This window comes from Microsporum canis, genomic scaffold (genome assembly GCF_000151145.1).
Source record: "Microsporum canis CBS 113480 supercont1.1 genomic scaffold, whole genome shotgun sequence".
In the NCBI taxonomy this organism is placed as follows: Eukaryota; Fungi; Ascomycota; class Eurotiomycetes; order Onygenales; family Arthrodermataceae; genus Microsporum; species Microsporum canis.
This window is the reverse complement of record NW_003299169.1, coordinates 3,620,237-3,637,415: the sequence shown is the minus strand read 5'-3', so window position 1 is coordinate 3,637,415 and position 17,179 is coordinate 3,620,237. Positions and strand designations below refer to the sequence as shown.

The following is a 17,179-nucleotide window of genomic DNA, read 5'->3' as shown; positions in this document are numbered from 1 at the left end:
CGGCCTCTTGGCAATGTCTATCGAGCTGCTCTGGTAGAGATTCCAACGCTGCACTACCCTTCACTGCTTCACCATGCCGCCGTTGGGTTTTGTGACCTCTTATGCTCCCCGACTGCGCCAGTATGCCAATTCACTGATCTCGCCCGTTCTTCCTACTGCGCCAGCTGCTCCACCGGTGAGAACCACCAAGCGCGGGACCGTTGTTGTCAATTACGCGGAAAACGACTATGATGACGATGACTTTGAGGATAGCGAAGGTCCCCGGCGGCCTACGGGACTGCGCAGTTTGCGGAGAGATGAAATAAACACTTATCAGGGGGCTGCGGGGGAAAAATTGGGCAAGGAGATATCTGCGCCCGTCAACGTCCAGGCCAATTACAGAGACTGGGTTGTAAGAAAGTCAATCAAAGCAGGGTATGCCCTATGAATTTACCCTCAATCGCGTCTCCTGTCTCTTCCTTTTATCTTTCAGTTACTTCTGATTATATGCTTACTTGGGTGCTAGGAGAGAGAGACATTTGAAATCCCAGGCGCAATTACCCGTGAATCTCATACCGATCCGAATTGACCTTGAAGTGCCAGCGTACCAGCCTGCTGAACCGTTTCCGTTGCCGCGAAACTACTTGGAAGCCGGCATCAACCCTACTCTACCCGCGTATAGAAAACCAGAACCAGCACCCCCATATAGAATAAAGGATACGTTCCTCTGGAACTTGCATGAGGCCCTGACGACACCAGAGGAATTCGCGTCGGTTTTTGTGCGCGAGCTAGACCTGCCAAACCAGCAATCAACGGCCATGGCAATCTGCAATCAGATTCGACAGCAGTTGGAGGAGTATGCCGGTGTTGCTATGCATCCCCTTTTCCAGACGACAGCGAGCCAGACGAAACAGATAGACGCCACACCAAAGATAAGTGTCACTGGAGAACGGCCGATCACACCTATGCAAACCACTCCTGAAACTCCTGCAGCTCCTCCCGATAACATGAGCACCGGACAGCAGAATGGAAAGACTGTCTCTGATCCATCTGCAGCCGATACGCCTTATGATCCCGATGATGCATACAGATGCATTGTAGCTCTCAACATAAACCTCCACAATAAATTATACAGTGATAAATTTGAATGGTCGCTCCTACACTCTAGAGGAATGGCCGAACAGTTCTCAAAAGTGACTTGCGCAGACCTTGGCCTTGGTCCGGAGTGGGCCAGTTCAATCGCCCATGGAATCTATGAGGCTGTTTTGAAGCTGAAGAAAGAGGCGTGTGAGAGCGGTGGCCTTATGGGAGGTGCAGGTGGCTTGGGGGCAGAAATCGATAATCAAACAGCAAATGGCCAAGAAGCTGGTTGGCGATATGACCCTGACACGCTGGGAGATGAATGGGAAGCTAGAATTGAGACTCTATCTAAGGAAGAGATTGAAAAACGAGAAGGTGATCGAGAGCGGCAGATCAGAAGACTTCGACGGGAGACGGCGAGGTTTTCGTCAACAGGGGCAGTTGCTGCTGTGGCACCAGAGCTATCACGACAAGGATCGGGTAGCTATTTCGACGTACCAGACGGCAGCGAGACGCCAATGGGCCGTGGAGAGAGGAGTAAGAGGAAACGTCGACTGAGAAGTCCCAGCCCAACCGGCCGAAGTGGAACTCCTGGCGGTAGAGGCACGCCAGATACTAGTGCAACAGCCGGTTATGGAGGTGGTGGAGGAACCCTGGCTGAATGGGAGAGACAGACTTGGCGTTGTTCTAACTGCCTGGTTTGGGGCTCTGCGGTGTGGGCAGTACGAGACGGACCAACTGGACCAAGGGTAAGTCTATTTTTCTTATTTCAATAAACCAGCTCAGATACGGAATCATACTCACGATCTTACTCAGACTCTCTGCCATAACTGTGGATTCCAATACGAATGCAACAAGCGACTACCAGCGTGGCAGAAGGGTCTTCACTACGTTGACCATTCAATAATCCGCTGAGGCACTCCTAGTGTTGCCCGTCTGTATTTATCGGAATCATCGCTATCTACCCGATATATGAGTGTACAATAGTCGTCTATGCTGCCTGGTGGCTGAGAACATACCCAAAACGGTGACTTGGATAATTCCGGTCCATCCCTACTTATCAAAACAGATAGAAAGGGGCCCTTGAAACCTTTTACTTCATTTCCGCCTTTACCACCGTCCTTGGTCGATGAATCGTTGGCAAACAACCCTGGTTAGCTTATCTACAAGAAGGGGGACTAGGAGTATATCATGGAGATCGTCGACTCAAGCCCTTTTTTCCTCTCTCTTCTTTTTCTCTTTTCCTTATCAATGTATTATGGGAACATGGTTATGCATTTGCCGGCTACAGAAGGATACGGTGCAAAAGGCGCAAGCTGGCTCCGTCTTTGCTTTCTCTTCTTAATTCCTCCCCATTTCCCCCCCCTTTTTCATCTTCCTTGTATTGCTTGGGATAATTTTTTTTTTTGTGAGGAGTAGCTGTGAGCAAGATACCTTACGAGACTGTGAATACCAAAACAACTCGTGGGTGATTTTAATATGTTAATTATGAAATTTTTTTTCAAGGAACAAGTTCATAGTATATCCCTGATATACATAAACACAGCCATAGTGGTGGCAGGTCACTAACGTAGGTCTCAATGGCTGACAACCAAGCCTTCTCACTCCCTCTGCAGCCTATTCATGTCCGTCTCTGTGCTCAGTGGGTTTGCTCCCACTCCCTCAAGACCAGAGCCACGGTTCTTGCGATGATGTTCACCCTCATGCCTAAGTTCGGTCCGGGTCTCGCCCTGCATAGGCTTCCCCATCCCCCTATCCACATCTGCGGAGGAGGCGCCCGTCAAAGTCGAACTGGCAGGGACACCGCCTTCCTCATCTCCTGGGTATTCCTCCGATGGATGCGGCTGGTATGTGTGTTCTGGGGGTGCAGAGCCTACAGGGACCGACTGGGCGTGGAATTCAGGGGCATAGTCTGCCGGCGATGCCTTGACACCGGGTTTATGCTAAGCCGTGTTAGCGTTATTACTTGGTTTCTGATCTGTCTGTAGAATGCATGATATAACCTGACTGCTTACCTTTGGGCCATCTAGATGTTGATCATGAGGCCGTGATGGCTTGAATTCTCCCGCTGGGTGGCGAACGCTGGACATTTTGACAGGGATGTAGATTATTTCTATCAATGATGTTAAGAGACGAGAGCAAAATTGAACGGGATATTTCTCTTCCTGGTTAAATGCATTCTTGACACATATAGTATTCTCTTTAAATATGTAGGAAATGTGAATAAATAATTGACGTCACATCTCGTGGCAAGAGGTTGACGTTCGTTGACTTGGATATTCTCCAGTGTAAAAACTTGTACTGAAGATAGAATCAGATACAAAGCTGGCACTACGATGGCTCCGCTGACAGAAGCCGTGGGAATTAAGAGTGCTTGTGTACTGATGGTGCGTCATAAGATCTTCACTCCCCGGGTGTGCCAGGTCGCGCGATCAGTTGTCCATTACCCATGGTTTCGGGATGCATCCAACACATAAACAGATGCAGGAGACAATAGACAATGAAGGCAAGGCTGGAGCATGGCCATTATGCTGGCTAGACGACTTATAGACTATTAATCTAAACCCTCCAATTGTCTAATATCACCTCGTCATACATATTCGTAATAAAAATACATTATCATCATTAGAGAAAAGAAAGAAAAAACATGAACCCACATGGGATAATTTCTATGTCATATCAGAGGCGTCTCAGTTCGCTAAACGCTTTTTGTTGCGGAGGAATAATAGAACGTGGAAAATGGGAGAAAGAAAGGATATGGTGGGACAGCCAACATGGCAAGATGGGGGCCTGTTTCTTTTTTCCTCTTGAATATGTTAGATTTGTAGCAAACACTCAAGTAACACCGAGATTCAAAGGGAGGGCTTACTTTTCCGCATCCGTCAGCACAAACATACGGTTGTCCGGGTTATTGATAGTTTTATCTTGAGCGGGTAGACCGAAACCATGGCCACATCACTTATTGCAAGTGATATATGGTGGTCCGCCTGAAAGGGAGAGTATCGTTTCTAGCTAGCTTCGATGGCCAGCTGACTCTTTGGTAGTATGTACTCTCTTCCGCTCTGGAGTGTCCAGAGGTTCCTAATCCCAGCACGTTAACGAATGGACCGAAAGTGGAAAATAAAACATACACGTACAGATTGAGCTCGACGCTTCCTGTCCAACTTCTCCGGGGAGTGGGTGAGAACAGACACTGGATCCTGTCCTGTCTTCTTCCTGCGGGATCCTGAACATATCTCGTTGGAATTTCCAATAATTCTGATACCAGCATTGACATCAACCTCAATTGGGCGTTGCCTTCCCGTCTCTGTGTCATCCAAGGCCCCAGCCGCTTTTAAAGCCGAGATGATAGCCGAGGCCAGCTGTGACGATTTGGCCTGTCGACGCTGCTGCAGCTGCTGGAGCTGCTGTATAGATAGACCTGGAACATCTGATGCAGGCGACTGGCTGCCCTCGACGCCTGTGCCCACGGAGGTAGGTATGGCAACGGTGTTATTCTGCCCATCGATAGAGATTGAGGTATCGATTTTAATAACAATTGGAGCAAGGGGTGCGTCCTCGTAACTCTCATCATCTTCGAGTTCCCCTAGCAGCCCAGCAGCGTTGACATTACTAGAGCCAGCGGTAGCAGCATATGGCGGTGGGGGAGCAGGCGCAGCAGTCTGCTTTCGAAGGCTGGCCAGGACTTCGGCCAGCTTGAGGTTATGATGAGCAAACGAGTCTGACGGTGGTAGCATCTTCTTGGGTCGTGTATGCTAGAACTTGATATTGAGCAAGATGACAGTGGGATGAAGATATATGGCAGAACAGGAAACGAGAAGAAAAACAACCAGATATATATGTATGTGTATATATATATATAAAGCAGACAGAAGGTGGAGTCCGTTGCCTATGGCAAAGAGGAAGTTTAGGTAGGACTTCTCCAGATGTATCAATCAATGGGGATAGCCAGACGTTTGGTAGGAGTCAATACTTCTCTTTTGTTGACATTCTCCAAACACTCTTTTACGTATTACTTATTATCATCATGTGTGTGCAACATCCCAGGCCCATTGACATGCTCTGCATCAATAGAGAGATCAAAAAAAAAAAAGAAAAAGAAAATCTTTTCTCCTTTCTTTTCCATGCAAAAAAGCGCGGCTGAAAACCATCAAAGCCTTTTTTTCTTCCTGTCGTCGTCAATAGGCTTACTAAGCAGGAAACCTATTGTCGCTTTTGTTTCTTTTTTGGGCCATCAATAGGAAAAGCGACAAGATGAATAAAGTCGAGCTTTTTTTTTCTCTTCCCTGTAATATATATAATTTTTTATTTGTATCTACTGTTAGTGACGTGGCAATGCTCGGGGATGGAGAAGATGGAGAAGATCATAATTTGTTTATTCATAGGGAGAGCTTCTATTGTGTCATAGATAGGCGTAGACAGGCATAGTATGTCCTCCCTGGGATATGCTGATTGATGGCCCCGGGAGTCCTACACGTCGCGCTCAGCATAGCTCTGGATCATGCCTTCAAGGGTTGGCTCGTATTCCTTCAGCACGACCTTGTCGCCCTCCAGCACTGTGTTGGCCTGCACAAACACCTTTCTGGGCACCTTCTTCTGCAGCACGATAGGGCGCACTTTGGTCCCCCACCACTCGTCCACATGAGTGCTCTCGTCGTAGAGGGCCTTGCCGGCCTCGAAGTTCGCCGTACTCTTGTACACATGGAGTTTCTGCAGGTACTTCTCGACCGCAGGCCGTCCATGGCTGAGGATCTTGGACCGGTCAAGGTGGATTTCCAGGTCAGACAGATCTTCTTTCTCATGCACCAGCCGAACAAAGTCATCGCCAGCGCCCAAGAAGGTACGGAGTATGCTGAATCGTGCCTGCATGTGCGCCTGGCCCCATTTCTTGCTGCTCGGGTCCCAGAATTCAAGGGCAACCACACCGGCCCGAGCCATCTGGAGGTAGCTGGCGTAGAGAACATCTCCTGCCTGTCCGTCGATGTCGTCTTTGCCGTTGCCGAAACCGAACAGCTGGAGGATGCCAAAGTCGCACCCCAGAGCCATGGCGACACACTCCGCACGGCACTCCTCGTACGAAGAAGCGATCGATCCAAACACGGAGCTCCAGGTTTGGCCGGGCTTGTACCATGTGGAAATGGGCTTGCCATCAATCGGGCTCACCGGCGGGTTCGATACGTCAAAGTTGTATTTCCCCGGAGACGTTTCCTGCAGTAATTTTCCGGTTCCGTGGCCGAGCAGCTCGTGGATGCCGACCTGGACCTCAAATGCAGCATCTCTGTGTTCGCGGAAGAGACTTAGGTCTTGCGCACGAATGAAGGGGACCGGCTCGTTGGGTGCTTTCGCGCTGAGAACGTTCCCCAGAGACACGTTCTTGAATCCAAGGTTCTGGCGGATGTCGTCGTAATTGGGGATGTTGATTCCTGCTGGGATACCGCTTCCGGCAAAGCTCATCACCTCAAGTGAGGTAAAGTCGGGGCTCAGAAAGGTCTGCTTCTCGAATTCCTTGCCCCAGGGCAGCTTGGGAATCATGGTTTCGGCATTCTCTACAAGTTTGCTGAAAGCCTTGGTTCGCTCGAGGTTGACCTGTGAGAGAAGTTTAGCAACACGTAGCATATTTCTTTTATGTATGCAAGGTGGATACTCACCATTGCCGCAAAGCCCTCCCACTCCCCTCTAACGCCATGGGGATCGCGGTAGGTCTCAACAAATCCAATGTCAGACTCTACCATCGGGCCAATGTCCCGAATCCAGTAACGCTGGCTTTCCTTGTAAGCTTCAATGGACCCGGTGGTAAACGATTTAAAGTATTCTTGGTGCATCTTCTTCTGTATATCGTTTGCTGCATTCGCGCCAGCCTGCTTAATGCTCTCCGCGATTTTTTTCATAATCTCAGAATAGTCACCATATACTAGCTTAAGCTTCTTGCCAGCAAGCTTGCCTTCCAGATCCCACCCATCGACGTCTCCAACGTCTCTGTCCTTACCCGCTGGTGACGTTTCGGCCGAGGCAATCAATAGTTCAAAGTTGCCATCCTGGGTCTTTCTAAGCCTTGTGTTTTCCAACAAAAGCTGCTTCTTCTCTAGAAAATCACCGATCAAAGTAATCTCTTCCTTGGTGATGGATGGGGAGTCTGGGTAATATGTCGTCATTTGGCCCTTCTCGGGATAACCCAAATGCATCAGATCCGGTGAAGCGGTCTCATAGATGCCCCCTCCTGACTTGCAAGCAAGATCGAAGAGCTTTTTCGTCTCAGGTGAGCCAGAAGCGAGAGCTTCAAATGCATCGGATGGGATCCTGGGGATAAACTTGGAGTCCCCGAATCCCTTGTAGTTCCCACAGTTGCCCAGGAACTGCGCTGCATACTCTAGGAAAAACTGCAAATTCTCTGGGCTTGTATTCGTCTTCGTAGCGAGGGCCTTCCAATCGCCCTTGCAAGTGTTGTAGAGGGATATAATAAGGTCGTAAATAGGTTCGGATTCAGGGGAGACTTGACGAAGGGTGATTCTCGTTCCTTGGAAAGCCGCCCTGGAAAAGGAAGAAGTCAGCCATCCACCGGTCCGTGATAGCTACAGAAACGTTCTCCCATGAAAGAAAAAGAAAGAGGCAGCCCTCACCTGCTGATAAAATGGGAATATCTCTTTAGTTTGTCATCCTTCAGAGCTTCGAAATGAGGCCGTATCTCCAGTCTCACGATAGTTGGCGGAGAATCGGCCAGGTACTGATGTTTCGTTTGGATATCCATAGCTTCCGAGTTCAAGCTTCTGGTGCTAGAGAACTGCCGGTACAAAGATGTAGACGCTGCTCGTGGAGAAGAAGAGGACTTGGGGAGCTGGTGGCGTAGCAGACGGGGGAAGAAGGAGGAGAAGCTGCTGCTGGGCGCCCTGCTGCAGCTGCGGCGAAGAGGGGTCATCAAGGGGTTGCAAGCTGGCAGCCTGCTTGGGTTCTACCAGCTATTTTTAATTTTGGCCAATCCGGTAGCTTGACAGCTTTTAGCCGGCGTAGTCAAAGTCTTTAACTGAATATTTGTTACTTAAACAGCAAATTAGTTAACACGATATTTTTTTTTCTACTATTTCGGAGATTTCTCTTATCGATAAAAGTGGAAGTCCACGTAATATTGATAAATTATAATAAAGGCACAGTAAAGGTAAGGCTATCTAATCAATTGCCATGCCCCGGAGGGTATCAAGTGAACGCTATCATCGAAACGAGCTCAGGTTGAACGACACCTAGAGTAAGCTATCATACTTATCCAGCCCTTCCTTCTGTTGCTGGTTTGAGCTCGTAGCCGGAGGCGAGACCAAGCCTGAAAAAGCGGATGTGGTGTTGTTCACGGTGGAGGAATTGCTTCGTTGAAATTGGTTGCTGCTCTGAGGAGGTGGAGCGATGGTGTACGGAGAGAACGGCGTGGTATTCATTTGCCCTTGGCTCTGCCATGAGTTGCTGCTATTAACAGGCCTGCCTCCTATGGTTGGAATGTTAAAGGAGCTAGTAGTCGAGGACATGAACTGGCTAGTACTTTGCTGGGCACCAAAACTGCTACCCGCCATCATGCCACTTTGGGGAGCTGTCGGAGAGAGAGGCTGGAGGGTAGGCATCGAGGAGAGCGACGAAGTGTTGCTCTTATGCCCCGGTTGCAATGTTGGGAAAGAATTAATTGTCATGTCAGGGGTGATTGATCGCATGTTCGCGTTCGGTTTTGCTAATGTGCCGTTTCCTTGCCGCAAAGCAGTGGTATTGCCAGTAGACCAGGAAAATTGGGGTGCAGTGTCTGGTTTCGCAGGTGCCTGAGCACTATATGCAGAAGAATCGCCCCATTCACCCCACGAATCTATAGGGGTGGATGGCGACTTTTCTTTGCCTAGTACAAGGCGCTCAAAGTCGGATTTATTGCCGCTGGCCTCACCCCCACTGTTAAAAGGAGACATTGCGTCCATTTGGCTTGTATTCTTAGAGAAACTTCCTCCATCATTACTGGAAGATAGCTGTTGTAATTTTTTGGTTTGCTCACGCTCAACTTTTGACGAAAGTGATTTTATCAATTCCATGAATGAGGAAAACTGTTGAACATTGAGAAGTGGGCCGAGAGCAAAGCTCCACAAGATCGGAAGGACTTCGAGTGCCGCAAATTCTATATCAACAATGTGCCCGACCTGTTTAAACACATTCAGAGCTGCAATCATTACCGCCGGTTCTTTAGTTTTTATTGCCTTCAGTAATGGTATAAGCTTCTCCTGGATGGTATATTTGTCAAGTATAGAGTTCTGGTTTGATTTCACTGGCTGCGAGTCCACGACAATTCCTGAAAGATCATCTGTAGACTGGTTTCTGGATTTAGGCAACCCACCACCACAGAGAACGTGAAATGCCTCCAAGCCCCGAACTTTTATTGCAAGGCTGCTAGTCCTGGCAAATACTGATGCGATCGGGGGGAATATGTCATCCTTCACTGTTGAGTAGTCGAGGACGGGTAGCATGATAGGGAGACATTTCATAGATGCGTCTATTAACGAATGTGTTGGGGATTCCAGCCCTAGGTGGATCAGTGGTATCACATCTATGATCGTCAGTAAAATGATGAAGTTTGGAATACAAACTCGGTGAGATTTAGGTTACAAACCATCTTTAAAGATCTTTCCAGAACAGTTGTCAGCAAGGACTTGTGTGTTTTCCAGGACAACCATGAGGCCTGCATCCTTGCTGGTATCTCGTTCCTGAGCGGCCCCTTTATTACCTTGCGGAAGGAATATTTCCTTGAGACGAGGAAGAACTTTATCCGTAACCAGGCGCTGACTTGTCGGGAGACGTGTAAGGATTTTGAAAACGTTCTGAAGAATGAGTGGTAGAAGTTCGCGATCTTTGCTCTCTTCAAGTAGAGCTCCGAGAACCTTGCGTTCTAGGACAGAAGTTGGAAACTCAGGTAAGATTCTAGATAACCCTCTCATAAACTGCGATTTCTCATTTTGGGTTTTCGCAGGGAAAGAATCCAGGAAGCGGATGGTGGAAACAAGAACATTGTCAAAGTACTGGGACTGTTGAAATTCACTAGCATTCATCCGTTGGGCTGGCCTTCTAGTTATGAGTTTTGGTAGGACATGGCCAGCAAGATCCTTTGGTATCGGTCCAGATGAAAGAAAGGAGTTCGATTGCGAAGGGATTGTTGACGCAGAGCTGAGTAATTTTTTATATATATTCGTGCTGTTATTAGTATTTAGGGGCGATACATGAGGAGAGTTGTAAAGGGCGATGATTATGAGCCCAAGAGAAAAAAGATCCGCAGATGGGGAAACATTGGAGTCCAGAACAAAGTCGGGGGATGTATAATCCAAATCGAGCTGCACAGACCTAGGCAGCCGGGGGTCATGATAAAGGACCTCTGATAATGCAAGGGGTGGCAGTGGCGATTGTGCCTCAGGGTTTGTAGGCCCAGCAAAGGATAAACCGGATATCTTCCAATCTGACTTTGCATTGATATAGATGGCGTCAGGAGTGAGATTCCCATGCACGATTTTGGCCGATTCATGCAAGAACTCGAGGCCTTTCCCAATCTGAAGAAGCCCTTTTTGGATTTCAAGTTCGTCAATTTCTAATTCTCGTCTCCTTCGTGATCCGTCAGCCTCTTCAATAATGTGTCGACTGGCCCTTCCGCCAACACGACTAGAAGACTCTTGGTCGGTCTTTTCTTGTAGTAGCCCAGATAAGGATGCGGTGACTGCTTCTGTGGCAAACATCAAGCCTCCATTTCTCGTATCTTCCACTGGTTCAATGATCTGAAGAATAGAGGGGTGTCTCAGGCGAGCAAGATTTGCGGCCTCCCGCTTGAGCCTTTCAACAACTTCTTCATGGACTTTTTTTAGTGAAGTAGAGTTTGATCGTGAACTCAACCCACCAGCCCGCGGATCCAAAGATTTCCGGTCAAAGATGAATATGGAGACGGCCTTTCCGGTATTCTTTTTCTTCCCGTCATGAACTTTCCATGGCCCTGAAACGAATGAGGGGTTTGGTGAGTACTGGTAGTTATTAGAAATGTTCGATGAGAACGACTTCAAGGCTGAAGAGAACATGGTTAAAGGTCACTATTAGGCTAAATATATCATGAAATAAAGTTGGTTTCCAGGGACATGTTGGTATATCAATCTTCAGATGCCTAGTACACCGGGTATGGAGATTTTCTCATCAAGATCGGATGTTGACGCTTTAGCGCGACTGCCATGCAACTCCGTAAAGCCAATTGGAGGGCTAGAAAGAGAGAATTATGTACGGAATAAACCGGAGGGTGTACCAAATTTTGCTGACACAAGCAGTGACCCTTTGGACGCAATTTATGTGACCGTCTTGGTGAGGTTTCTGATGGATGGTTCGTTTTATCGCCGCCTGAGAATACGGAGATTCAGGGCTTAGTAATAGACTCTGCGGCAGAGGCTCAGAGTCTATTACTAAGATACGGCTAACCGCCTCAACAGGGATCTTTGATGGTAACCGCCAACAAGAAATGCATCTAGGAACATCCGTTGTTAAGATTGTATTTTTTTCTTTCAAATATTAACTAGGTTGACTATTCTACTATCGAACATTATTGTGTCTCATTATGAGTTTGGAGATCCCGAATAGGTAGCCGGCAGAGGTATCCAAGTGTAAATAGCAAAAATTAATACCTATGAAAGCTGCATAATTTAAAGATTCTGGAGTGCACATTGACTAAAGTAGGGAGAACACTGCGAGAAACTTGCTAATTAATAACCTTTTAAGATCATTAACCAGGTCTTTGACAAATTATTATAAAGCGAGCAGACGGTCATTCAAATAGCCCATGAGTGATTGGGCTTGAGCTTCAACTTTATACCCTAGAATGATGGTGGCTGTTTCACTCGCGTCACCGCCTACAGTGAGGTGAACAGAGGGCTCATATTGCGTAATTATGGGCCTGGCCTGTACAAACAAGGAGATAGATATACTTATCCGTCTATTCAAGCGTCTATAGTGGTCGGTTTAGGATCTAGAAAACCAGGCCCAATACTGCAGTAAATGCTCAATAGCTTAAAAAAATTAGGCAACATACTCCAACCAATTATAGCCAGTGGTTATTCGAGCCAGTCGTTCATCAAAAGTAGGCAAAGAGGAATAAGTCCATATTCCCCCTTTTCTCTAGCTTGAAACGAAGGCTGTCCACGTGACATGGCACATGACATCGGTTTTATCTCGGCCGGAAGGAGGAAAAACTAAAAGCCGAATTTTGACCCACATATCGGCAACAAGCTGCGATACTGTGATCCGATTGGTCCAATTGGAGTTACAAGCGAAACGACCGCGGTTAAGCGTTCGTTTCTCTTTTCTTCACTCCTTTCAAATCTGAGACGAAGAGCTTACATGAGTCACTATTCGCGAACATATATTAGCCATTGATCCCGCAAGTATTGCCCACTTCTTTTTTTGATTCTCCCGGTGTATATCTGGTTTATCCCAGCAGTTATGAAGTCATTCGTCCCGTTAAACCGAACTCTCAACGCAATGACCATCCCGAAAAGCCCTGTCACGACTAGGTTCGGCAGATATCAAAGAAACTACAGTGCTAGCCGTTCACGAAGTGATGGCCTCCCCGGGCTCGATTACTCCAAGCTCACTGTCACAAGAGCCGAAACTCCGAAGGAGCTGCAGCAGAACAAGGACCTTGTGTTCGGAGCCACCTTCACCGGTATTTGGCCCTGAAGCTTAACCGAAGTAATACCCTGGCATCGGCCCTAGCATCACATACTAACTATGAGATACCCTAGATCATATGCTCCAGGTGAAATGGAACACTAAAGATGGATGGCTTGCTCCAAGTATCATGCCATACCAGAATTTAAGCCTGGCCCCATCTGCCTCTGTCTTTCACTATGCGTTTGAGTGCTTCGAGGGTATGAAGGCCTATAAAGCCGGAGGCGGCTCTATTCGCTTGTTTAGACCAGACAAGAATATGGCAAGACTGAATAAGTCGACCCAGCGTATCGCACTCCCTACCTTTGACACCGATGTAATGACCAGACTCATTGGCGATCTTGTTAAACTGGATAGCAGATTCATCCCTAGGTAGGTTCTTTGCTTTCTTTTTTGAGCTTTTTGTCCTCTTGATTTTTCTCTACGCCCAGTGTACAGCTTTCAAACTAACTCATTCACTTTACCAGCGAGCGGGGCTACTCTCTCTACCTGAGACCAACCGTTATTGGAACACAGGAATCCCTAGGAGTTGCTGCTCCTGGATCTGCCCTTCTCTTTGTGATTGCTAGCCCTGTGGGTCCATACTACCCCACTGGCTTCAAGGCCGTCTCCCTTGAGGCTACTGACTATGCCGTCCGTGCCTGGCCTGGTGGTGTAGGTGACAAGAAACTCGGCGCAAATTATGCCCCTTGCATTGTCCCACAAATGGAAGCAGGAACTCGAGGCTTCCAGCAGAACCTGTGGCTCTTTGGTGAGGAAGAGTATGTCACCGAAGTCGGAACCATGAACTTGTTCATTGCAATGAAGAACCAGGAAACTGGCAAGAATGAGCTTTTGACTCCTCCGCTGGATGGAACCATCCTCGAGGGTGTGACTAGAGACTCTGTCCTAGCCTTAGCTAGAGAGAGACTTGTCCCCAGAGGATGGGGCGTATCGGAGCGTAAAGTCACCATGAAAGAAATTTCACAGGCCTCAAAAGATGGCAGACTTATCGAGGTCTTTGGTGCCGGCACTGCTGCCATTGTGAGCCCAGTCCGTGACATCAGCTGGAAAGGACAAAAGATCGACTGCGGCCTTAAGAAGAACGAAGAGGCCGGTAAAGTCGCTCTTGAAATGAAGAACTGGATCGAGGAAATCCAATATGGTGAAGTGGAGCATGAATGGAGGTAATTATATATACCCGAAATCCTTCACCCTTGAACCTTTGAAGATGAAACTAATTCTTTTGGGATAATAGTGTCCAAGTGTAAGATCTCCCCTGGTGCGGGGAAGTCCCACAGTTTAATACGGTTGGGAATTGTTTTTTTTTTTTTAATGAGGGGGCTGCAAATAGATCTCCTGCCATATAGACATATGGGATAGATATTTGACAAATTAGGCGATTTGATTTCTTGTTGCTTCATGGGAGGTATATTGCAGACTCAGACACAGCCAGTCAATACAGATAGACAATAGATATAAACAGTCTAACAAATTGAACAAACGTACGAATGCAAGTATTTGGTCCCTGCTGGTTATGTTTACAATAATAGTATATCCTCTGCTACGACTTATCACCGCTTTCAATCTAGTGCCTGATATTCACCTCTCTTAATCAGATGAAGTTTCAAGATGTTGACTCCCAATGTCAATCTTTGCGCGTGGGGGTACAAGTATTGTTGGAATCCAAGAAACTGTACCGAGTACTCCGTGTAAAGCAAATGATGGAATGTATGTATACGAACAGGAGGCCACGTTGACGCCTCTGTCTTCAGCCTGAGTGGTCTGTCGCTGAATATCCCTGGAGATGAGAGTCGTGACAGAGTCGAGTCTACACACATGAATGGTTAATTAGCGCGCCAAGATCTACGGGGAGGTGTTGTTATTTATAGCATTTTGACTCTGCTCCCATTCATGGAAGAATAGGCGGCTCCAGGTCTATTTTTAGATATGCATAAATAAAATCCCATTGTCACGATCTTGCTTGAAAACCTCCCGCCTCACGCGCGGGGAAACCTGTTCATTAAATCCAAGCAGCATGGTCGGTGCTTCTACGGACAATTTGGTCATGCAGCGTACTATGTACGTTGGATACGAAGGCCCTGGCTGACGCCTGTCTAACCTGTGGAAACCGATGAAACGCGGAAGCAGTCAATGACGGCGTTCCCAGAACGCATATACGTGTTGCGTCCAATGAGGCTATACCGCTTCCGTACCCCGGTTTCTATGACGCCTGATGAAGCGGATTTCGATGGAAGCAGCTCGCTAGCGGGTAGAGAGAGCAGGGAGGGCCATCTCACCGCATATCCATATGAAGTTTCCATAACGAGGCAAAAAATAAAAGTCAATAATATACAGGTACATAAACCATGCTCAAACGCGGAACTGAAATGTCAAAATTCGTATTCTCAAACTAATAATACCAACGCCTCAACTTCAGCGGCGAAGGGGGTTGATGATGCTGCAGGGGAATCCCTACCTCGCTTCTCAATAAAACTGTGCCGTAATATCGGATCTTAGCCATATTAACTGGGCAGAAACCCAGTCGTAGCTCATATCATCGACGGTAACTCCATATCTGATGGCTTCGGCTTCAAGTGGGAGCTACCATGGTTTGTGAAGGGCCAAGGAGGTGTGTATACGAGAAAGCTATGCAGAACACCTCAAGGGTACTACTTGGCCCATCCCTTGTAGTTACCAGTCAGCACGAACCACCTGAATCGAATCACATGAGACTAAAATAGTGCAGTTGCTAGCTTACACTGGGGAAAGACATCGCTTTCATCAAACAAAGCGAGGAGCATGATATCTCAGTGTCTACTTCCAGTGCAAACTTATACTACACCATCCATGAAGCTTGGTATGAGACCTGGGTAGGATAACGGTGTACGGTACCTTGGTGGTGACGATGGTGACAAAGTAGAACTAAAGTGGAATACGTCCCGCATTTCTTGAAATATATACGCCTTTGTGGCGTTTCTATCACCAAACTTCGTGCGTCTTGAACCCTTCCTCCCATAATTCGAACTTGGCTATAGCTTTAATTAGCTTGAATCTGGACCACAATGCTTACTTAGCCTTGGTAGTCTCAAAAGCCAATTCTCCCCACCGGATGCTGTTCCTAGTCGATGGTAGACATCGGCCCGCCCACGACTTTTAACTTTCGGGTATCAATACTACGACATTAGTTCCTTGACATGAAGGTTGATCCTCGTGATCGGTTTGAAGGCACAGAGTGACAGTATGAACTTTCTTCTATAACGGAGGTATATACAAAATCAAACAGATGAAGTAAGTAACAAAAAAAAGGCCTTCATGATTGCTCTTTCCTGTAAACACAATGAAGTACTATTCATAAAGACCTTTGAACGGTTGATCATTAGGGCATTAATAGAATTTCCAAGGCCTTTATAGCCTACTTAGTATCTCCCTGAGGTTGAACCCGTACCGGTTGCTTCAGGCATTGGATACACATCGGAATAATCGTAATGGTATATCGGGTCTGACATCCTGATATACGGGGACATAGCTGCCGCGAGGGTCGTGGCGGCTGTGACAGGCAAAGTAGATGAAGCGAGGCAATCAACATCAATACCACAGTATCTTTCTGGTCTGGGGGATGCATAGTATGGTGACGATATCGAGGGCTCTAGACCATCGCTTCCCGATCGATGCTCCTGGCCACCATAGATGTCCGGTATCGCTCCCTGTAACGGTGCACAAGAGTATTGTGCAGATATAATACCATCTGAATATGAGGTGTAAGGAGCAAACGAGGCCAAGGGAGCTGGGGATATGGAGCTGGCGTTGTCATATTGCTGAGTGTAGATTGGCGGTGATTCTTGCATCAATTGGAAATTCGTAGGAGGCGAGTTCGACGATAATCTTGGCCGCAGAGCAGGCTTCAGTGCTCTTGCTGAGTGCTGTTCGCTGCTTGACTCAGTCGCATAGGGCTCTTCCTGGGCGGGACCACTCTCGTCCGGCGAGTGTTCAGGAGAAGAAGTCGCTTGTCTGAGCTGCTCTTCCAGCCTCTTCTTCAACTTCTTGCCTTTAATTAGATTGTTAGCAAGGCATTTTTCCATAACAACGGTATAGAGTGGAATCTTACGATAGTTCCTTTGAGCAATTCTGTTCTGGATTCGACGCCTCTCTCCAAGATCCGATATCTTTGTCCAATCTTCATTTGGATGGGCGTGGGGGCTAAATGCACTCCTGACGGAGAACTTCGATACATAGGACTCTTGACAGTGGGACGGATGGTTGTTTTGGTAGTCCATCGCGACAACGCTGAATATGTTCTTTTTTTTTTTTTTTTTGGCCTTCAGATATCAGATGGTTGGGCTGGAGTGAGGACGAGTACGGAGTATTGAACAGCTATTCATGAATCATTTGTCTGCACTGAGTGACGAAGCAGAGGATCGGCCAAGGAATATTATATACA

General features: G+C 47.4%; 8 protein-coding genes across 8 annotated transcripts; 3 read left to right on the top strand and 5 right to left on the bottom strand.

The window, feature by feature from the left end:
* Positions 1-73: 73 nt before the first annotated feature.
* MCYG_01341 (conserved hypothetical protein) lies at positions 74-1,974 on the top strand (the record flags this gene model as incomplete). The annotated part of the gene is made up of 3 exons (XM_002851191.1): positions 74-414; positions 506-1,808; positions 1,876-1,974. The coding sequence occupies 3 exons, from the start codon at positions 74-76 to the stop codon at positions 1,972-1,974; spliced, it is 1,743 nt and encodes a 580-aa protein (XP_002851237.1).
* Positions 1,975-2,660: 686 nt separating this feature from the next.
* On the bottom strand, positions 2,661-3,149 carry MCYG_01340 (conserved hypothetical protein; the record flags this gene model as incomplete). The annotated part of the gene is made up of 2 exons (XM_002851190.1): positions 2,661-3,002; positions 3,075-3,149. The coding sequence occupies 2 exons, from the start codon at positions 3,147-3,149 to the stop codon at positions 2,661-2,663; spliced, it is 417 nt and encodes a 138-aa protein (XP_002851236.1).
* Positions 3,150-4,071: 922 nt separating this feature from the next.
* On the bottom strand, positions 4,072-4,796 carry MCYG_01339 (conserved hypothetical protein; the record flags this gene model as incomplete). Its single annotated transcript, XM_002851189.1, has 2 exons — positions 4,072-4,140; positions 4,197-4,796. The coding sequence occupies 2 exons, from the start codon at positions 4,794-4,796 to the stop codon at positions 4,072-4,074; spliced, it is 669 nt and encodes a 222-aa protein (XP_002851235.1).
* A 733-nt stretch (positions 4,797-5,529) lies between these two features.
* Positions 5,530-7,972, bottom strand: MCYG_01338 (dipeptidyl-peptidase 3; the record flags this gene model as incomplete). Its single annotated transcript, XM_002851188.1, has 3 exons — positions 5,530-6,645; positions 6,708-7,587; positions 7,677-7,972. 3 exons carry the CDS (start codon positions 7,970-7,972, stop codon positions 5,530-5,532), a joined length of 2,292 nt encoding a protein of 763 aa, XP_002851234.1.
* A 319-nt stretch (positions 7,973-8,291) lies between these two features.
* Positions 8,292-11,126, bottom strand: MCYG_01337 (clathrin-coated vesicle protein; the record flags this gene model as incomplete). The annotated part of the gene is made up of 2 exons (XM_002851187.1): positions 8,292-9,619; positions 9,683-11,126. 2 exons carry the CDS (start codon positions 11,124-11,126, stop codon positions 8,292-8,294), a joined length of 2,772 nt encoding a protein of 923 aa, XP_002851233.1.
* A 1,319-nt stretch (positions 11,127-12,445) lies between these two features.
* On the top strand, positions 12,446-14,009 carry MCYG_01336 (branched-chain-amino-acid aminotransferase; the record flags this gene model as incomplete). Its single annotated transcript, XM_002851186.1, has 4 exons — positions 12,446-12,754; positions 12,834-13,131; positions 13,227-13,925; positions 13,997-14,009. 4 exons carry the CDS (start codon positions 12,532-12,534, stop codon positions 14,007-14,009), a joined length of 1,233 nt encoding a protein of 410 aa, XP_002851232.1.
* Positions 14,010-14,892: 883 nt separating this feature from the next.
* Positions 14,893-15,863, top strand: MCYG_01335 (uncharacterized protein; the record flags this gene model as incomplete). The annotated part of the gene is made up of 5 exons (XM_002851185.1): positions 14,893-15,010; positions 15,179-15,241; positions 15,290-15,370; positions 15,511-15,611; positions 15,825-15,863. 5 exons carry the CDS (start codon positions 14,893-14,895, stop codon positions 15,861-15,863), a joined length of 402 nt encoding a protein of 133 aa, XP_002851231.1.
* A 294-nt stretch (positions 15,864-16,157) lies between these two features.
* On the bottom strand, positions 16,158-17,015 carry MCYG_01334 (conserved hypothetical protein; the record flags this gene model as incomplete). The annotated part of the gene is made up of 2 exons (XM_002851184.1): positions 16,158-16,786; positions 16,847-17,015. 2 exons carry the CDS (start codon positions 17,013-17,015, stop codon positions 16,158-16,160), a joined length of 798 nt encoding a protein of 265 aa, XP_002851230.1.
* Positions 17,016-17,179: the final 164 nt, after the last annotated feature.